The sequence below is a fragment of the Quercus robur genome, chromosome 2 (assembly GCF_932294415.1).
Source record: "Quercus robur chromosome 2, dhQueRobu3.1, whole genome shotgun sequence".
NCBI classification, from domain to species: Eukaryota; Viridiplantae; Streptophyta; class Magnoliopsida; order Fagales; family Fagaceae; genus Quercus; species Quercus robur.
In genome coordinates this window covers 73944328-73963428 of record NC_065535.1, presented here as the reverse complement: position 1 = coordinate 73963428, position 19101 = coordinate 73944328, and the positions used below count along the sequence as shown (strand labels likewise).

Sequence of the window (19101 nt, the reverse complement as noted above, 5' to 3'; positions counted from 1 at the left end):
GAAAGTCGTCGGATCTAGGAAATTTTGGCATTTTTTTAGCATTTGTCGGTCGAATCGGGTGGCTCCAGTTTGAGAGACTGAAACCCGCCACTTGACCCGCCGAAGTCGGGTTTCAAAGAACAGGAACTGTCACCGACCGCCAGAGGTGTCGGATTTGGCCGTGATGGGTCGGGTCCGGTCGGTTTGGTCGGGTCTCCGGGTTGCTTGGACAGCCCTAGTTCTAATACAAAGATACACCACAAATTTCATTCTTCCATTAGTGAAATTTTATATATTTAATCAACGCATTTGTACATATGTGGTTGCAATTTATACCACATTAACAGTAAACTAATACAATTAATATTAATAAAATGGTCTGTGGATATGATAACTTGAAGATAACAACGAACCGCTAAACTATGGCCGCAATTGCACAATGATATTATGATGGTGATAATGGGAACTTAATGTACAAGGTCTTAGCCTAAAACCCCAACAACCATTTCTCAATATATTATATAAGGTGATGATGACTTACTGTAATATTTCAACTTGTAACCTGCAGCTTTCTATTCACACACACACACATACACACACATATACATATATATATATATATATAAATGAAAATTTCAAACAAAATGGAAAGTTAAAAAAAAAAATTAAAGAAAATACAAAATTTTCATTAGTTGGACATAGAAAACAATGACATTATTTATTTTAGTTTAGAAAAAAAAAAAAAAAAAAAGCACCTTGCCCTTGGTTGGTTTTATAAAGGGTAAGATAAAAGAGTTTTTATTTTATATTTTAAAATTAAAATTTTAATATACTAAAAATGAAATATTCTAACGAGTAAAATAGTTTATTAATATGGTTAATCCTAATATATGATCTTGAACTTTCCATACAATAAATTATTCAAATAATCACATACCCTCATCCATGGTGCAAATCCATGATTAGTAATAATAATAATTGAAAAGATGATGTCCTCAATTTACAATTTACAATTTAATTTATTGGAGAAGAACTTTTGATAGCAAGACAAGTTTGAAGGAAAGTGCAGACATAGATATTGAAATCTCTCAGAAAATCTATAGGGAGCCCGTAGCATACTTGTCGTAATTCTTGTAATCCTTCATTAGCTTAGTGAGATCTGAACTATAAGAAGTTCCCATAATTTTTTCATACTCTCTCCACCATTGCATGAAGCTGCTTCCCCGCAAGAAAATCTCAGGTGATACTGTATAATTTTTAATCAAACCATATACATAGTTTTCAAACTCAAATAGGCTGTCCCTTGATGATTGTTTCTCCATCTCACTTGATCCTGTGCCAGTCAGCAATTTGCATGAAATGAGAGCCTCCTCAACATGTGCCCAAAAGCAAGAATCCTCCGTCAGAATGGACACCACGTTCTGTTTCATCAATTCATTTGGAACACCTGCAGGTTCTGCTGTTTCATTCAACCATTGCTCCAATTTTATGTAATGTTTAGGCCTTCCTTGATTTCTGTAGTCTTCTTTTCCCTTGTTGTAGTAATCAGCTATGTCCAGTGGTTCAATCATCCTTCGGTAATTTGTTCCCCCAAAGAGCCAACGGGTTCGAAGGGAGGCGCCTACTGTCTGGGGCCTTTTCTCTGCTTCATCAACCAGTTCTTCCCAGTAACATGTGAGGGTTTTCATATCCTTTACCACATCAAGATCACTTGTGTGGCTTACATTCTTGTAGCTGTCATAGTATCCAATTTTTTTGTCTTTAGCCACCTTCTTGTACCATTCTAGGTTGGCCATATGTACTTTTACCTTGTTCAACTGCGTGGAGGGATCAAAAACCTGCTTCTTAAACAATGCTAACTTTTCCTGGTTTTCTGTCTTTGTAATGATGGTGTCGATGTCAATGTTATGGGGCTGCTGCAATAACTTTAAAATTTGAGATTGGCTAGAAGTGGATTTTTGGAAGATATATCGGAAGGCCAAAGATAAAAACTTCAAATTGCATGTAAAAATGTTAGAGCCTTTGGTTAGTTGTTAATCAGTGAGCATTTCATTCTTTACTTTGTTCTAGGTGTAACATATATGTACCATACAATGACATAGCTCAAATAAGAAATTTAATTTATATGATCCAAAAAGAATTGTAACTGAATTACCTGTTGTGACGCTAGCCCGATTGCTGCTAGTTGTGTAATAATGGCTGCCCGTAATGGTGGTGTAGTCCAATCAAATGACTCTGTAGTATCCATGAAAATTACCTTACGGTTGAAATCCTTCACAAATGTTCCATAGGACTCAAAAACCAGATTAGGATCTTGATTTTCAGGATTCCCTGAATAGGTTGCCATTAACAACTCCAAAATGGTTGGAGGGTCCTCAAAACAAGAACAACCCAACTTAGAACACAAGAGAAATGTTCCAAAAGGCTTGTAAACACCGGTTTGCGAAATTAAGACTCTGGGAATTGGATCCTGGTTAGAAACTACATGCAAAAAGCAAGAGTTCCATGCTGCGTATTTTGATATGGCTTCTTGCAGGCCTTTCTCACCCATAAGGGGAGAACCAAAAGTGATGCAAAGCGGGCGTTTGGTGGTTAAAAAATTGAATTTTTCTAGCAGCGATAAGGTGAAGAGAGAGGCAACAGATCCTCCCAGAGAGTTTCCGGTGATAATCAATGGTTTGGAATTGGCCATCTGCATTATGATATGAATCCTACAATGTTAATAACTGGCCATGCATGTCTCCTTCTCAAAGTTCAATCTAAAAAATAATAATAATAAAAAAATAAAACAAAACAAAACCTTATATAACATATTGTACACATTGTTAAATGTTATTATGCCATGGTAACTACGAATTTTAGTCATTAACCTGTGTGATTCATAAGTAAACATACAATTATGTCAAAACTAGTGAATACAACTTCCTCATGAATTCAAAATATTTTAGTTCTGAAATATTTAACTTCAGCTCGATAATAGAAGATTATCTATAACTAGTATTACTACCAAATTAAGTTTGCATAAATCAATATTAGCATCTTCATACTTATAAGAAATGCAACTTTCAAAATTAATCTTCCAATAACAAGTGGAGAACGGGCTTGGAAGGGTAGAAACTTGTATTAAAGAATTTACATTTTTGAAAAATTTACAATATGGCCATGGTTTCTGACATTGTAAATCAATTCATCTCTGTTAATCAGTTCGCATAAATCAATTGATTTACCATGTCAGAAGCCTTGGGCACACCATGTGACCAAGCTAGGATCTGACCTTCACTGTAATTTTGTTGGTTTTGATCACTCACAGCTTATGGTAGAGAACTTACTCACCCTTGATGACGAGGCAAATGTTTGTAATAGTTACAACCAATGGCGCAGAAGGGGCCGGCATCATTTTGGAAGTGATCAGCTATGCTATTAATTTTGGATTATTTTGATCCTAAGGTTTAAGAATTGTCCTAATTGATCCTTCATTTAATTTCTGTTAAACATTGATGGAAAATGGTCACATCGTTCGTGCATAGTATATAACCATTTTTTTTTATTAGTTATGGTAAACAAAATTAAGATGAAATGGTCAATTTGAATAATTATCAAAACTCATGGATTAATAATACAAAATTGATAACATGGCCAATTTGCAACTGGCCCAAATTTTTTCATTTTTTCATTTTTTCTTTGGAAGGAAAAAAAAAAAAACTGAAATATATTGTGTTATAATTGATATATTGGAAAAATAACAAAATATTATATTAATAAAATATTCATCCCCATGACAATTCGAACGGATTTAGGATCTTAAGCTATCGGGGAATAGAATATAAAGAAAAAAAAAAAAGAAAAAAAAAAAAGAAAAGAAAAAAACTCTAAATAGACAACCATATAATATTAAAAATATATATATACACAAAATTCTTATTTCTAAATACATTAAGATGCAATCTTTTACCAATAAAACAAAAACAAAATAACTTTTTTTTAATACTAGTTTGGATAGGTTTTTTTTTTTTTTTTTTTTTTTTTTAAGTTAGAACATTCACAATGATGATGCTAAAAATTTTAGCTTTTAGCATCTTAAAGAAGCTAATTTATCTCTTTTACCACTTCAGTTTATAATACACCTAATATCAAATATTATATTTTTTTTATCACTTCACTTAAAATAATATAAAAAAACTCATTAAAATAATAAAAGAAGAGAGAGAATTTGAGTTTTTTAATCGAAGGAATAGAAATAATTTCAATAAAATATTGTATTCTATTTTTAACAGTTTGTTACAGTCAACTAATATTTATACCAATTTATTATAGTTGTAAAAAATTTAGTTTTAGTTTCTCTAATAACACATAATTTTTTTGTTCTATGGTGGTAAAATTGTTATTTTGGTTTTTTTACTAAAATATAATCACCATTAGAACATCTCTAATAAGTACTCTAAAGCCTAATTTGAAGAGCAAATACACAAAAAAAAAAGTCCCCCAATAACCTCTCTATCTCTAAATTTTTTTTAGATTTGTTACAGTAACTCTCTAGGCTATTTCCCCTTAAAATAATACTGCTTGAATTAAAAAAAAAAAAACTTTTTTCTCTTTCCTTCCTTTCTCTTTCTTCTTCACTCCGTCTCTCTCTTGCTTCTCTTTAGGAAAAAATACTCTCTTTGCTTCTCATCAGAAAACAACGGTGAAGCACAGAATCGACGATCTCCACTTCTCTGCCGGTGATCTATGTGTGTATGAGAGAGAATTTGTTTGTGTGAGAGAGAGAAAGAAAGAGAGAGCTTCTTGAATGCTCTAGAATAGACGAAGAGAAGAAAAGAAAAAAGAAAAGTGAAGAGAGCTCCAGTGGAGTAGACGAAGAGAAGAAAAGAAAAAAAAAAGTAAGGTGAAGAGAGCTCAGACGAAGTGCCAGAGTACAAAAGAAAAAAGAGAAGTGAAGATAGAGATAAGGGAAAAGTGTGGAGAAGAAAAAAAAGAGGAAAAAAGAAAAGAAAAGAAAAGGAACGTGGGAAGAAAAAAAAAAGGGAAAATAAAATAAAGAATAAGAAATTAAAATTGAGAAATATTATTATAATATTTTTATAATATTTTTACAATAAATCTTAACTATGAGTTGTTATTAACTAATATTGATTAAAAAAAAAATTTAAGTGATGTGTTCAAATTAAAATAAGTAATAACTTACCACATATGATTTATTGTGAAAATATTGTAAAATATTAAGGACGTAGCACTTCTCATTAAAATTAGATAAATGAAAGAAGATTGAAAAATAAATATTAAAGAAAGAATGAAGAAATAATATTTAAATGAAATAAAAAAATGATAAAAAATTTGTTAAAAAGTGTATATGAAAAAGTAGATAGTGATGTGTTCAAATTAAAATAAGTAATAACTTACCACATATGATTTACTGTGAAAATATTGTAAAATATTAAGGACGTAGCACTTCTCATTAAAATTAGATAAATGAAAAAAGATTGAAAAATAAATATTAAAGAAAGAATGAAAAAATAATATTTAAATGAAATAAAAAAATGATAAAAAATTTGTTAAAAAGTGTATATGAAAAAGTAGATAGACAAAAACTAAAATAAACTGATCACACTTCAAACGGTACAAATATTTGAATAGCTTCTTATGAATGTTTTTATAATTTTTGTTAGATTTTTGTGTTTAATAGTTATTATTTGAGTGAGAGAAGCCAACCTATAAAAATAAAATATATATAATAATTATAATAAAAAAAAAATTAAACCCAGGGGCCGGGCACCCTTGGGCCCCACCTGGGTCCATCCCTGACGCCAAGTACCGGTTTTTTTTTTTTTGGGAGAAAGGACAAGTACCGGTTGATATCTCACACCAATTCAATCTGACGTCATTTCAAGGATATTTGTTAAAATTTAAAACCTTAATACATAATAACATAGTAGTACCTTGACAAATGAGTACCACCAAGTACCAAGTATCAACCAAATATTATGACCAAACATGTATCAATTTATAGAAAAAATTTCGGCAATTATATATTGTTCAGGCAGTATGTTTTGACCTATAGTTGAACTAGTCTTTGACTGCTTAACCAAAAATAAAAATTAATGAAAAAAAAAAAAAAAAAAAAGAAGAAAAGGAATTTTCAGAGAATAGAGGTACCACAGATTTCGGGAGCTCATAAAAAATGGAGGTGAAAAGCTCCAATGCAGGTTTGTTAATGGAGAACTCTGGGTTGTCTTTGGTGCACAGGAAATTGAAGAAAGGAAAAGACTTCTTAAGAGTTGATGATGAAACAAAATCTCCTCCTCCATTTCCCTGAACATAGTCTTTGCTATTAGCAGGCCAAGTGAAAAAAGCTATGATGGTACAGTTTGGTAGCTCAAAAACTTTGAATTTCACGAGGGAAGATGGTCGTTCATTTTGACTGATTTCTGTGTATAGGCTCCAAATTGCAGTCCATGCATCGTGCAAGACATCAAGGCTCACCACGAAATTTGCCAACTCTAACCCACTGCTAAACCTGCCATCAAGAATAATTAATCACAGGAAACAAACACAAACAACTAATTAAGGAAAGAAAAAGAAATGATTTGGTTTTTTATTTTACTTACAACTGAGTTTGTGTCATCCTCTCTCTCTGGCTCTAGATTAATTTGCTTAGGAAAGTTGAGCAATCTGAGCAGTACATATGTAAGCATAAAGCATCGCATGGTTCTACTTTTCTACTCATCAGGAGAGAAATTTCCCAGGAAATTCAGGTGCATCACAAGACGACAAGTCTCAAAAGCCGTGTAGGTTTAGTTGATGACTTTTTTTTTTATGGGAAGTTGATGACTTTCTTTAATCCAAAGTCATTTTCTATATTATCTTAGAATACATGAGTTACCAGAATATGAGAATATACTATAAACATCCAATTCCCACTATTTTTAAAGAAACATTCTTTCTTTTCACCCCATTACTCATTCTTTTTGAATCCTCCACAAAGAGTTAAAGACAGAGACAAGAAGGATGGTGCCTGGACTTTTCCTATTATATATAAGAAATTCCATTAATTATATGCTGTCCACATCTTAAGAGAAAATTTAAAAAGAAATAACTCATAGACACACAAAAATTTCACGATATATACAGTATTTCTGGATAACAAGAAACAAGTATCAAGTATCAACTTTATTATTTTTTTAAAATTATTAAGATGATAAATTTTTACTTAATTTTATTCAAAAATTTATTATTAACATCTTTTTACTTATTATTACTAACTTGTGGATTTAACTTGTGCGAAATTTTTTGTTCCTCACTTTTGTTATCAAATTATGATTAACAAAAGAAAGTCTATGATATACTGAAATTTTCACATTATCTCTGATTTTGTATTGAGTGGACCAGATGAGTTGAATTGTAATTTGCAAGAGAATGTGAAATTTTCTATGGTACTTGTTGGCGCAATCGTAGAGAGGCTCCGAAGCTAATGACCATTTCTTCTAATTAAGGTCGACGTCTAGAGGAAATTAATGGCTCTAGCTACTCGACTCAACATCATTCCCAAACTTATTGAATTCTCAACTAACTAAAATGGTATTAGTTATGGTTGATGGATAATAATTGCCTTCATTTTTATTATCTTTGTTAGTTGTCTATCATTAATTTACATCTTATTAATTAATCAGTTCGTGTAAAAAGTTAGGTTAGACCTTGGTGCATTTTTTTTTTTTTTTTTTTATAGTATTTTCATTTTATAACTGTGATACACTGATACACTTGGCCACCCCTCATATACATATTCTAATTTAATGAAATAAAGCATGACGAAAGAGACCTAACATGGAAAAGTATAAATTTTTGGCAAGGTGACTTATTCTTTACAAAAAGAATTGAAATACTCTTAAGTGGCACAAGAAAATATTAAATACTATTTTTTTTTTTTTTTTCATTTGATTCAGCGTTTCAAGATTTTTCTAATTAAAAAATAAATATGTGGGGCCCGGCCCAAAAATGATGGGCTATTCCAAGCTCAGGCCCGTCCGAAGAGCGTCCTGTCCAATGAAAAGCCTCATATGAAGCGCTATTCAACCCCAATAGCGTCAAGGAAACCTGTCCGAGGAGTAACTCCTCCTCGGACATCGCGAAGCCCAGACGAGAAACTTGCCCCAGCCATTTCAGCTCGTCTTCCCAACATATAAAACGAATTAAATTCAAAATATCTCACGGAAGGCTACCACCACATTAATTGCGCCCCAACCACCCTCTTGGCCGCATTAATGAGGAAAAGACTCCTGAACAGTACCGCCTTGGCCTCTACAACTCACAAAGGGTCTGATGAGGGCGTCTGATGGGACAGGTGCTCGAGTGGATGCTTGGATGATTAACAGGTGTAAGGCTGGGATGAAAAGAAGAAAAATATATAATGTAGTGGAGTCCCTCAAAGAAGGGGACGGGGGAACTGTATCAGGAACGAAAAAGAAATAAAATCAGACTTGAGAAAAATCCATTCTGGTGTTTTTCTATTTTCCTTTTGCAAACCATACTGCCCATGCATAAGACCGAACAAGTTCACTGAGGCCAAGTTCTTTGACCCATCCTCTACAAATAATTATTGTGGGTTGCGCTTTGGGCCAGGGCCTAATCAACACAAGTTGGGCCAGGAAAATCGTGTAACCACAATTGGCGCCGTCTGTGGGAAGAGCTAGGGCATCAGCTAGTGCAACAGTCGAGCATGGAGGAACTAGATCCACACCAGGAGGATCCTCACCAAGCTAACTCCCAACGAACACGACCTGCCGAGTCCCAGAGGCAAAATAACCCAACCAACCCAGGCGGCAGGGGGAATCGTGAGGGGAGTGTGCATACCACCCGGACGAGCCAGAGTCACACTCAGACAGGAAGTCACGTGTCTCAGAGGCGAAATAGTCACCAGGCCATGCAGCGAGAAATAGATGACCTAAAAAGGAAGTTACGACGTGCGCAGCGAAGACGATCTCCCTCTGACTCAGGCGAGTCTTCTAATCCGGAAGACGTGAGTTACAGACGAAGGTCAAGGACCCCCCCAAGTGAAACCTTTTCTTACGAAAAGGAACCACGCCTTGTACGGAAGTATGAGCGCCCGTCCAGCAAAGGTTTGGGGAGCGACGCCATGAAGAAGGCGTTGGATCAGGTCTCAAGATCACCCTTCACGAATAGAATCGAAGGGGCTAAGATGCCAAGACGCTTCAACCAACCGGCGTTCGCCATTTATCACGACAAAGCAGACCCGGTGGAGCACGTGAGTCAGTTTAATCAAAAGATGGCAATTTACTCGCAAAACGAGGCCCTGATGTGCAAAATCTTCCCCTCTAGCTTGGGATCGATGGCAATGAGATGGTTCAACAGCCTGAAGACAAACTCCGTAGGCTCCTACAAGCAGCTCACTCAAGCTTTTTGCTCCCGTTTCATTACAAACACCAGAGTCCCTCGACCTCTCAGTTCGTTGCTGTCCTTATCCATGCACGAAGGAGAAACCCTGAAAGCGTACTCGGATAAGTATTGGGAGGTGTATAACGATTTATATGACAACCATGATAACGTCGCTATCAGCACATTCACAAGCGGCCTCCCCACCGGGCATGGCTTAAGGAAATCCCTCACCGGGAAACCAGTTACTGACGTCCAACAGCTGATGGATAGGATCGACAAGTACAAAAGAGTGGAGGAGGATCAGCTGCAAGGGAAGGGAAAGGAGAAGGTCATCCCCTTTAAAGCAAATGATTTCAGAATGGAACGTCACAATCCTGGTCAGCCGAGGAGAGATTTTCCGCGACAGGCTGGGCAGAGCACCCCGCAAACAGTGAATGCCGTATTCAGAGAGCCGGTACAACAAGTACTGGAGAAAGTAAGGGATGAACCCTATTTCAGATGGCCGGGAAAGATGGCTGGAAACCCTGCCAATCGTAATCAGAACTTGTATTGCCAATATCATCAGGACCACGGGCATACTACTGAGGACTGCAGGAATTTGTGGAATCACCTGGATCAATTGGTCCGAGAAGGAAAGCTACGTCACCTGCTGCACCCATCGAGCGGTCATCCCGGCCAAGCGACACAAGAACCTCGAATGGACGTGTCTTTAAGACCCCCCACCGGGACGATACATGTCATCCTCGCTGCACCAGGAAGAACTGGGCCACCCATCCCCAGGGTATTAGCCGTGGACCACCTTCCCTCCGAGGGCAGACAAAGGGAACCCAAAAGGATAAAAAAGGGAAGCTCTTTGATACTGGGATTCTCGGATGAGGATAAGGGAGGAACAATTCAACCTCACGATGACGCCTTGGTGGTCACCTTGCGGATTGGGGGTTTCGATGTGAAAAGGGTATTAGTAGACTCTGGAAGTGCGGTGGAGATAATGTACCCCGACCTATACAAGGGGCTGAATCTGAAGCCAGAAGACTTGACAGCTTATGACTCCCCCCTCCTCAGCTTCAAGGGGAAGCTTGTAACGCCAAAGGGGCAAATCCGACTGCCCGTACAGACTGGGGCGGAAGTGGTGGAGGTGAATTTCATCGTGGTCGACGCTTATTCACCCTACACCGCGATAGTCGCAAGGCCATGGATCCACAGCCTAGAGGCCGTGACCTCCACACTTCACCAGAAAGTGAAATACCCATCCAGAGGACGAGTGGAAGAGATCCGAGGAGATCAGGCCGTGGCCAGGAAGTGTGTGGTGGCCGCCATTTTACATCGGCCCTTGGTCGAGACCTCGGCCCCAAAGAGCTTATAGCAACCAGCCTCCTCGGCAAAGCAAGACGAGGGGCTGGCCGAGGAGATAAGGTGTGAAGGTTTAGATAAGGTTGCTGTCAGCAATGACCCGGAGAAGTTCTTTCAGGTCGGCTCTGAATTGCCCTCTCAGGAAAAGGAGGAACTGGTCAGATTTCTCAGAGAAAATGTCGACGTATTCGCTTGGGACGCCTACGATGCCCCTGGAGTTGATCCCAGCCTCATCTGCCACCACCTGAACGTCAACCCCTCTTCCACTCCGAAGAAGCAACCACCCCGACGCCCTTCAAAGGAACACGCTGGTGCCGTAAGAGACGAAGTGGCCAAGTTGAAAAGAGCAGGGGCTATCAAAGAGGTCTTTTATCCTGAATGGTTGGCGAACACAGTGGTGGTAAGGAAAAAGACGGGGAAGTGGAGGGTCTGCGTGGACTTCACGGACCTGAACAAGGCGTGCCCCAAGGACCCATTCCCCCTGCCCAAAATTGATCGATTGGTGGATGCAACCGTGGGACACCCTCGAATGAGCTTCCTGGACGCCTTCCAGGGCTATCATCAGATACCCCTTGCGCTAGAGGACCAAGAGAAAACGGCTTTCATGACGCCCATCAGAAATTATCATTATAAGGTGATGCCATTCGGGCTAAAGAACGCGGGCTCAACCTACCAAAGGATGATGACTCGGATGTTCGAGCCGCAACTGGGCAAGATCATTGAGGTGTATATAGACGATATGGTTGTGAAGAGTAAAAGGGTGTCCGAGCACGTGCAAGGCCTTGGAACAGTCTTCGCTATCTTAAGGGAGCACCGGTTGCGGCTGAATGCCTCCAAATGTTCATTCGGGGTCGGGTCTGGGAAATTCCTAGGGTACATGGTCACCCATAGAGGAATAGAAGTAAGTCCTGACCAAATCAAAGCCATTAATAGTCTACAGACTCCTCGGAACCCGAAGGAAGTGCAGAAGCTCACTGGCATGATTGCGGCATTAAGCCGGTTCATATCACGATCGGCGGATCGATGTCGGCCTTTTTACCTCCTGATAAACAAGTGGAAAGAGTTTAAATGGTCGGAGGATTGCGTTCAGGCTTTCCAGCAGCTTAAGGACTACCTGTCCCGACCACCCATCATGTCCAGTCCGGAGGCAGACGAGGTGCTGTTTGCCTACATCGCCGTAGCTCCCCACGCCGTAAGCCTGGTATTAATACGGGATGATAATGGGGTGCAGCGACCGGTGTACTATGTGAGCAAGTCACTACATGAAGCCGAGGTGCGATACCTACCCTTAGAGAAGGCAATTTTGGCGATAGTGCATGCAACCCGGAAGCTTCGTCATTACTTTCAGGCGCACACGGTCATCGTCCTGACTCAGCTTCCACTTCGAGCCGTGCTTCGAAGTGCTGACTACACAGGAAGGATCGCCATGTGGAGTGCTCTTCTGGGGGCTTTTGATATTAAATATATGCCCAGACCCTCCGTCAAAGGACAGGTCCTCGCGGACTTGGTAGCAGAGTTTGCTGAGCCCTCTATAGAAACGATGACCGAGAAGAAAGACCTGGGCGGAAAACTGGTTGGCGCGATTTCGGCCGGGGAAACCATGCATTGGAAGGTCTACGTGGATGGCGCGGCCAACCAGAGAGGATCAGGAGTTGGGATAGTTTTAATATCGCCAGACGGCGCTGTCATTGAAAAGTCATTAAGACTCGGATTCTCGGCTACGAACAATGAAGCCGAATACGAAGCCTTACTTCAAGGAATGGCAATGGTTCAAAGGTTGGGTGGAAGAGTAATAGAAACCTTCTCGGACTCCAGATTAGTGGTCGGACAAGTGATGGGAGAGCTGGAAGCTCGAGATACTAGGATGCAAGAGTATCTGGGACAAGTCAAACGGCTACAGGAGAGCTTTGAATCCTTCAGTTTAACGCACATCTCCAGGAGCGTAAACACTCATGCAGACTCGCTGGCCACTCTTGCCACGTCCTCGGCACGTAATTTGCCACGAGTGATCCTAGTCGAAGATCTAGTTAAGGCCAGTCCCATCAGTGGAAACCCAACCCAAGTCCATCAGATAAGACAGAGCCCCAGTTGGATGGACCCCCTAAGGAATTTCCTCCAAGATGAGATCCTACCGGAAGAAAGACTAGAAGCCGAGAAGATACGTAGAAATGCTCCTCGTTTTTGGCTATCAGAGGACCGCAAACTTTATCGGCGCTCCTACTCTGGACCGTACCTGCTCTGCGTACATCCAGAAGAGTCCGAGTCTCTTCTTGAAGAGTTGCATAAGGGAGTATGTGGAAGTCACACCGGAGGAAGATCGCTGGCGCACAGGGCATTCACCCAAGGATACTGGTGGCCGAACATGCAGAGACAAGCCCAGGAATACGCTAAGAAGTGCGATCAGTGCCAAAGATTCGCCTCAAATATCCACCAACCCGGAGGGGTTCTCAACCCCCTCTCCAGTCCATGGCCGTTCGCGCAATGGGGTCTTGATATTGTTGGACCTTTCCCCAAGGCTGCGGGGAACAAGCGATACATAATAGTCGGAACCGATTACTTCACTAAATGGGTGGAGGCTGAGCCTTTGGCCAACATCAGGGACGTGGACGCCCAGAAATTCATCTGGAAGAACATTATCACCCGCTTCGGAACTCCGAGAACACTCGTTTCCGACAATGGTCTTCAGTTCGACAGCAAGAATTTTAGGGAGTATTGCCGTGAGTTTGGGATCATTAATCGATATTCCACCCCCGCATACCCCCAAGGAAATGGGCAAGTCAAGGCTGTAAACAAGGTCATAGTGAACGGATTGAAGAAAAGACTGGATGAGTCAAAGGGGAGATGGGTAGAAGAGCTACCGCACGTCTTATGGACCTATCGGACAACGCCGCGGCGTTCAACCGGTGAAACCTCCTTCTCAATGACTTACGGGGCTGAGGCTGTGCTTCCGATCGAGAAAAATTTCCCCACGTTGAGGTCTAGCTCGTTTACCCCAAGCGATAACGATGAGTTGCTAGGAAGAAGTCTGGACCTAGCCGAGGAAAGGAGGGAGAAGGCCACGATTCACATGGCCTATTATCACCAGAAGCTAAGACAAGGGTATGATGCTAACGTCAAACTGTGGCCTCTGGGTCCAGGTGATCTCGTGATGAAGAAGATTCTTGGCAGCGCAAAGAACCCCTCTTGGGGCAAGTTGGGGCCCAATTGGGAGGGACCATACCGTGTCACATCTGTGGCCGGAATAGGCGCCTACTACCTAGAAGATTTGGATGAAAAAGCTGTACCTCGACCATGGAATGTAAATAACCTCAGGAGGTATTATTATTAATAAGAATGGCTTAGCATACGTTCTCTTTCATGACTATTTGCCGCTTGCCAGTCTACATTACAATTATTTATAAGTTTTAAACAGAACCCAAGTCCTGCATGGCTCCTCGGACCACAGACTTGGGGGAAATTAATACTTAAGCCGATTATTTATAAGTTTTAAACAGAACCCAAGTCCTGCATGGCTCCTCGGACCACAGACTTGGGGGAAATTAATACTTAAGCCGGTTGTTTATAAGTTTTAAACAGAACTCAAGTCCTGCATGGCTCCTCGGACCACAGACTTGGGGGAAATTGTTACTTAAGCCAACTATTTATAAGTTTTAAACAAAACCAAAGTCCTGCATGGCTCCTCGGACCACAGACTTTTGGGGAAGTTATTACTCATGACAGCTCATAGTTTTAAACAGAACCTAAGTCCTGCATGGCTCCTCGGACCACAGACTCTAGGGGAAATTATTACTCATGACAAGTCATAGTTTTAAGCAGAACCTAAGTCCTGTCTGGCTCCTCGGACCACAGACTTTTGGGGAGATTATTACTTGTGATAGATTGGGAGATTATTACTTAAAGGAAATCACTTTTAATACATGCGCACAGTCTAGCACCATCGCGACCCTCAAATGAGCAACCCAAAAACCCATTTTCATTTTGACCGTTTGCCTGTATCTACCTCGTTGCAAATGTTTAAAAAAGAACGCTATTGACATACATTCTTAGTAAGCAAAACGAACATTTTATATTAATATTCCGAGTACATTAAAAAGAGAGGTCCTTACAAAAGAATGAAAAAACAAGACAACTCTCATTAAAAAAAAAAAAAAAAAAAAAAAAAGGGGCTAAGCCTTAGCGGGAGAATCTTCTTTCTGCTCGGGCTGAGGAGGAGGAACCTCAATGGTAGAGCCTGTGGCAGGATCCTTAGCCACATCAGGCACAAGGACGGCATCAGGCACCGCTAGGTCTTGCTCCGAAGCGACTTGGGCTTCATCAGGGTTAGCTCGGATCTCCGGAGGATAGAAGATGCTCTCGGGCAGTCTTAGGGCCGAATCCGCAGGAACTCCTGCAGCGTCGAGAGCATGAGCCCATGAAATGTCGCAGTACTCTCTGCATACCTCAGGAATCTCCTCAGACAGCCTGGCCTCCGTCTCTTCGGCCCCGAGCTGGCGAGCAGCATTCTTCTCAGCCTCTGTGGCCTCTCGGATCAGCTGGGACTCCTCCTTTACTAGCCTCAGCTCATCCTCTACCTTTTGCAGGGCAGTCCTGAGATCCCGCACTACCTGCCTCTCGGTGGTGAGGTCGAGCTGCGTCGTGTACAGCTCTTTGCGCTGGTCCTCCGCCTGGGTCTCAGCACTCTTTAAACCAGCCTCTGCACTCTTGCACCGGTTCTCCGACACCTTAAAGTCGTCCGTGAGTTTAAGGTCCTCATGCTTGAGAGACCCCAAGGCTTTCTCCATCTCTGCCCGAGCCTGGGTCTCAGCCTCAGCCCTACTTCGGCTATCGCGGCAAAACTCATCAGCCACGAACACCTGTTGGGTAATCTGCGAACGAAACAAGAGTGTTATAGAAATCTAACAAAATAGGAAAATCAATAGAACAGTAAAAGGATTACTTACCAACGCGAGATCCCTTTTTAGGGATAGGAAGAGCTCGGGCTGAGTGCATCGTCTATAGGCCTCCATGTCCCGAGGAAGGAGTAAGGGTTGCTCTAAGGCATCCGCCACGTACCCTGCCCGTCCTCGGTTGTACTCTCGAACCGAAGCATTGTAGGAGATGGCAACCCCATCCAGCTCCAGCTTGGGGTTCCATACACGGGGGGAGGCGCGAACGTCAGCAAGGTTCTCCTCATCCCGGCTCTCCGAGGAGTTACCCCTTCTGCTCCTCGGCGCCCGCGTAGTCTTTTGCTGTTTGGTCGGCTGGACAGCCATCTCACCCTCCTCAGGGGTGTCAACCGGTCTCTTCTTCTTCAGGTCCGGGTTAACCTTAAGGCCAGGGTCCGAGACGCCCTGGGGGACCACAGGGGGAAGGGTTTTGACCTTTGATGGACTTGGTCCCTTCGATGGCTGAACCTTTGATGACTGACCTTTCCCCCAAGAGGACATCAGCTCCTTTAGAGACTTTCCCTTTCCTACCATGGGCTCTACCTCTTCGTCTGAAGTATCGTCCGAGCAGATAACGATTGAGGGAACACCAACTGCGGAATGTTGGTCCTGCTCTACTTCGGGATTAGAAGACTCCACCAAGGGGTTTTGCTGAATTTCCTCCTAGAAGTAAAACTTATCTATCTCCTCTTCAAGGGAAAGACGAGATGATTCAGCCTCTTCTTCAACCAAAACAGCAGCACCAGGCTCGTTTACCGGAGGTAACTGCTCCGCTAAGTAGGGATTTCTGACACCTGGCAACACAACTGGTGGCAAATCGTGGTCAGCTAGGAATCCGTCCCGGGACACATCAATTCTGGCCAGCCTCGAGCTGCCAGCCCTTATAGCGTGACCGATTGCCTGGAAAGCGCTGCTCAGAGGTTGATAGCCCAAAACCAGATGGGCCGCACGCAACTGTCCGTCCCCGGTAACGTAAATCTCCGACCTGAGAAGATAGTTCAGCGCTGGCACGTTCACAAGTCTTATCCGAGGAGCAACGTGATTTTTGTCTGCAAACAAACCAAGAAAAGTGAGGTCAGATCATGAAATTTTCCAATTACAAAGAAAGCAAGAAAAAATAACCCCTCAACACTAAATCCTTTCCCCAAAAAGGATCAATCCTAAAAGCGCCGCACCTGGGTTTCCTGCCCGAGTTGGACAGTGAATATCGTCGAACCACTCCCCAGAAGTAATGAGGAAATCATTCTTCACGGTCTTATTGGAAACTGGAAGACAAGAGATCAACCTAACGTCCTCGTTCCGGGATTTAAGATAATACCCATCATCCCCGAGGCGGTGACATTCGTACAAATAAGCCACATCGTGCCAAGTGAGGCCTAGATTCATCCGCTCGTTTAAGACATCTACACAGCCTAGTACCTTGAACATATTTGGGGCACACTGATATGGCGTCAACCTATGGTTGAACAGGTATTCCCTTGTGATCCTGCGCATGGGAAGTGTCATCCCTCCCTCTATGAAAGCAATCATGGGGATAACGACTTCTCCCTCAACTCTATCGGTCAATATTCCTTCAAGAGGACAGTGCCGCAGCCCAACCCTCGGGGGAATGTGGTATTTAGCCCTAAAGGCTTCCATAGCGGCAGGAGTTTTTACTAATTTTTCGAATCTACCCATCTGAACTGAACTGAGGAAATGAAAGTAAAGACTGAAAAGAAAAGTAGAGTCCGAGGAGGGAATTGAAACGGAGAGAAAGGCGAAATGTACTGGTACCTTCACAAAACGCTCAAGGGGACGCCTGGGAATCTCTCTTGGACGAAGCGCTTCACAAGAACGGCTACGGCAGCGTAACGGACGCAAGTGTTCGTATATCTCTGGGATTCGATGGAGTTCTCTGGAGTCTTTTGAGGTTTGCGAAATGCAGATGAAAGAAGGAACTGAACCCCTCTGGCGTCTTATATAGCCGGGAGGAGAGAGAAAAGATCATCCCCTCCTAGAAATACGGGAAGAAACGATGGCCGTTCGATCCACGCCAAGCCGTTGGATGAAGGGAACATAACGCCTCCAGAAGTTAATGGCCACGTCTCGTAAATTGTAGCGCGTCAAAAGTAACGGTCCGCACGCGCGCCCCACGATCTCCTTATTTCCCTCCACTCACAAACATCAAAACCCCGCCTTTCCCCTCGGAGGGAGGTAAAAACCGGAGTTTTGATGGGCTATTGTGGGGCCCGGCCCAAAAATGATGGGCTATTCCAAGCTCAGGCCCGTCCGAGGAGCGTCCTGTCCAACGAAAAGCCTCATATGAAGCGCTATTCAACCCCAATAGCGTCAAGGAAACCTGTCCGAGGAGTAACTCCTCCTCGGACATCGCGAAGCCCAGACGAGAAACTTGCCCCAGCCATTTCAGCTCGTCTTCCCAACATATAAAACGAATTAAATTCAAAATATCTCACGGAAGGCTACCACCACATTAATTGCGCCCCAACCACCCTCTTGGCCGCATTAATGAGGAAAAGACTCCTGAACAGTACCGCCTTGGCCTCTGCAACTCACAAAGGGTCTGATGAGGGCGTTTGATGGGACAGGTGCTCGAGTGGATGCTTGGATGATTAACAGGTGTAAGGCTGGGATGAAAAGAAGAAAAATATATAATGTAGTAGAGTCCCTCAAAGAAGGGGACGGGGGAACTGTATCAGGAACGAAAAAGAAATAAAATCATACTTGAGAAAGATCCATTCTGGTGTTTTTCTATTTTCCTTTTGCAAACCATACTGCCCATGCATAAGACCGAACAAGTTCACTGAGGCCAAGTTCTTTGACCCATCCTCTACAAATAATTATTGTGGGTTACGCTTTGGGCCAGGGCCTAATCAACACAAGTTGGGCCAGGAAAATCGTGTAACCACAAAATATTTTTTGTATCATTTGATTCAATGTTTATTAACTTTCTTTATTGAATGACTTTTCTTCCCTTTCCCTTTTCTTTATTATTTTATTAAGTAATTATATTATTTTAATGTGTTGGATGTTAAAATAAAAACTAAAATAGTAGATATATTGTAAAGTGAGATAGTACAAATCCAAACGTGTATGCTCAAGTGAGTAAAGTATCTTTCTCAAAAAAAAAAAAAAAAAAAAAAAAAAAGAAGAAGAAGAAGAGTAAGTAAAGTCTAGTAAGCTCGCCAGGTTCATGGAATTTTCCTTATCCATGGTGGAAGAAACATAAAAGATAGTTAATAACTTTCCAAATTTTAAAAAGAAGAAAGGATGAATTTTTTTTTTAGAGCCCTTCGTCTTTCATTCTGCCATTAAAAAAATTTGGATGGAAAAAATAGTGAGAAAATTATATGTATAAGTAAACTTGACATTTTTACTCCTATAATTTATTAATTAAATAAAAATTCAGATAAGAATATATTAAGAACTTGACACAAATATTTTCTCTTCCTCTCACTTC

General features: G+C 41.5%; 1 protein-coding gene across 1 annotated transcript; it reads right to left on the bottom strand.

Annotated features, from left to right (window-relative positions):
- Window positions 1-925: 925 nt before the first annotated feature.
- Window positions 926-6751, bottom strand: LOC126714975 (senescence-associated carboxylesterase 101-like). Its single transcript, XM_050415402.1, has 4 exons — window positions 6585-6751; window positions 6133-6493; window positions 2135-2671; window positions 926-1895 (listed from the first exon to the last, which is right to left on the bottom strand). Exons 1-4 carry the CDS (start codon window positions 6599-6601, stop codon window positions 1077-1079), a joined length of 1734 nt encoding a protein of 577 aa, XP_050271359.1. The 5' UTR covers window positions 6602-6751; the 3' UTR covers window positions 926-1076.
- Between the last annotated feature and the right edge of the window lie 12350 nt (window positions 6752-19101).

What these genes read in the sequence shown, in the direction of transcription:
- LOC126714975 (XM_050415402.1), bottom strand. An exon ending in ATGAGCTCCCGAAATCTGTG is followed by an intron (nt 2,672 to 6,132) that starts GTACCTCTATTC and finishes ATCATAATGCAG; the next exon opens with ATGGCCAATTCCAAACCATT. An exon ending in TCGGGCTAGCGTCACAACAG is followed by an intron (nt 1,896 to 2,134) that starts GTAATTCAGTTA and finishes AAGTTATTGCAG; the next exon opens with CAGCCCCATAACATTGACAT.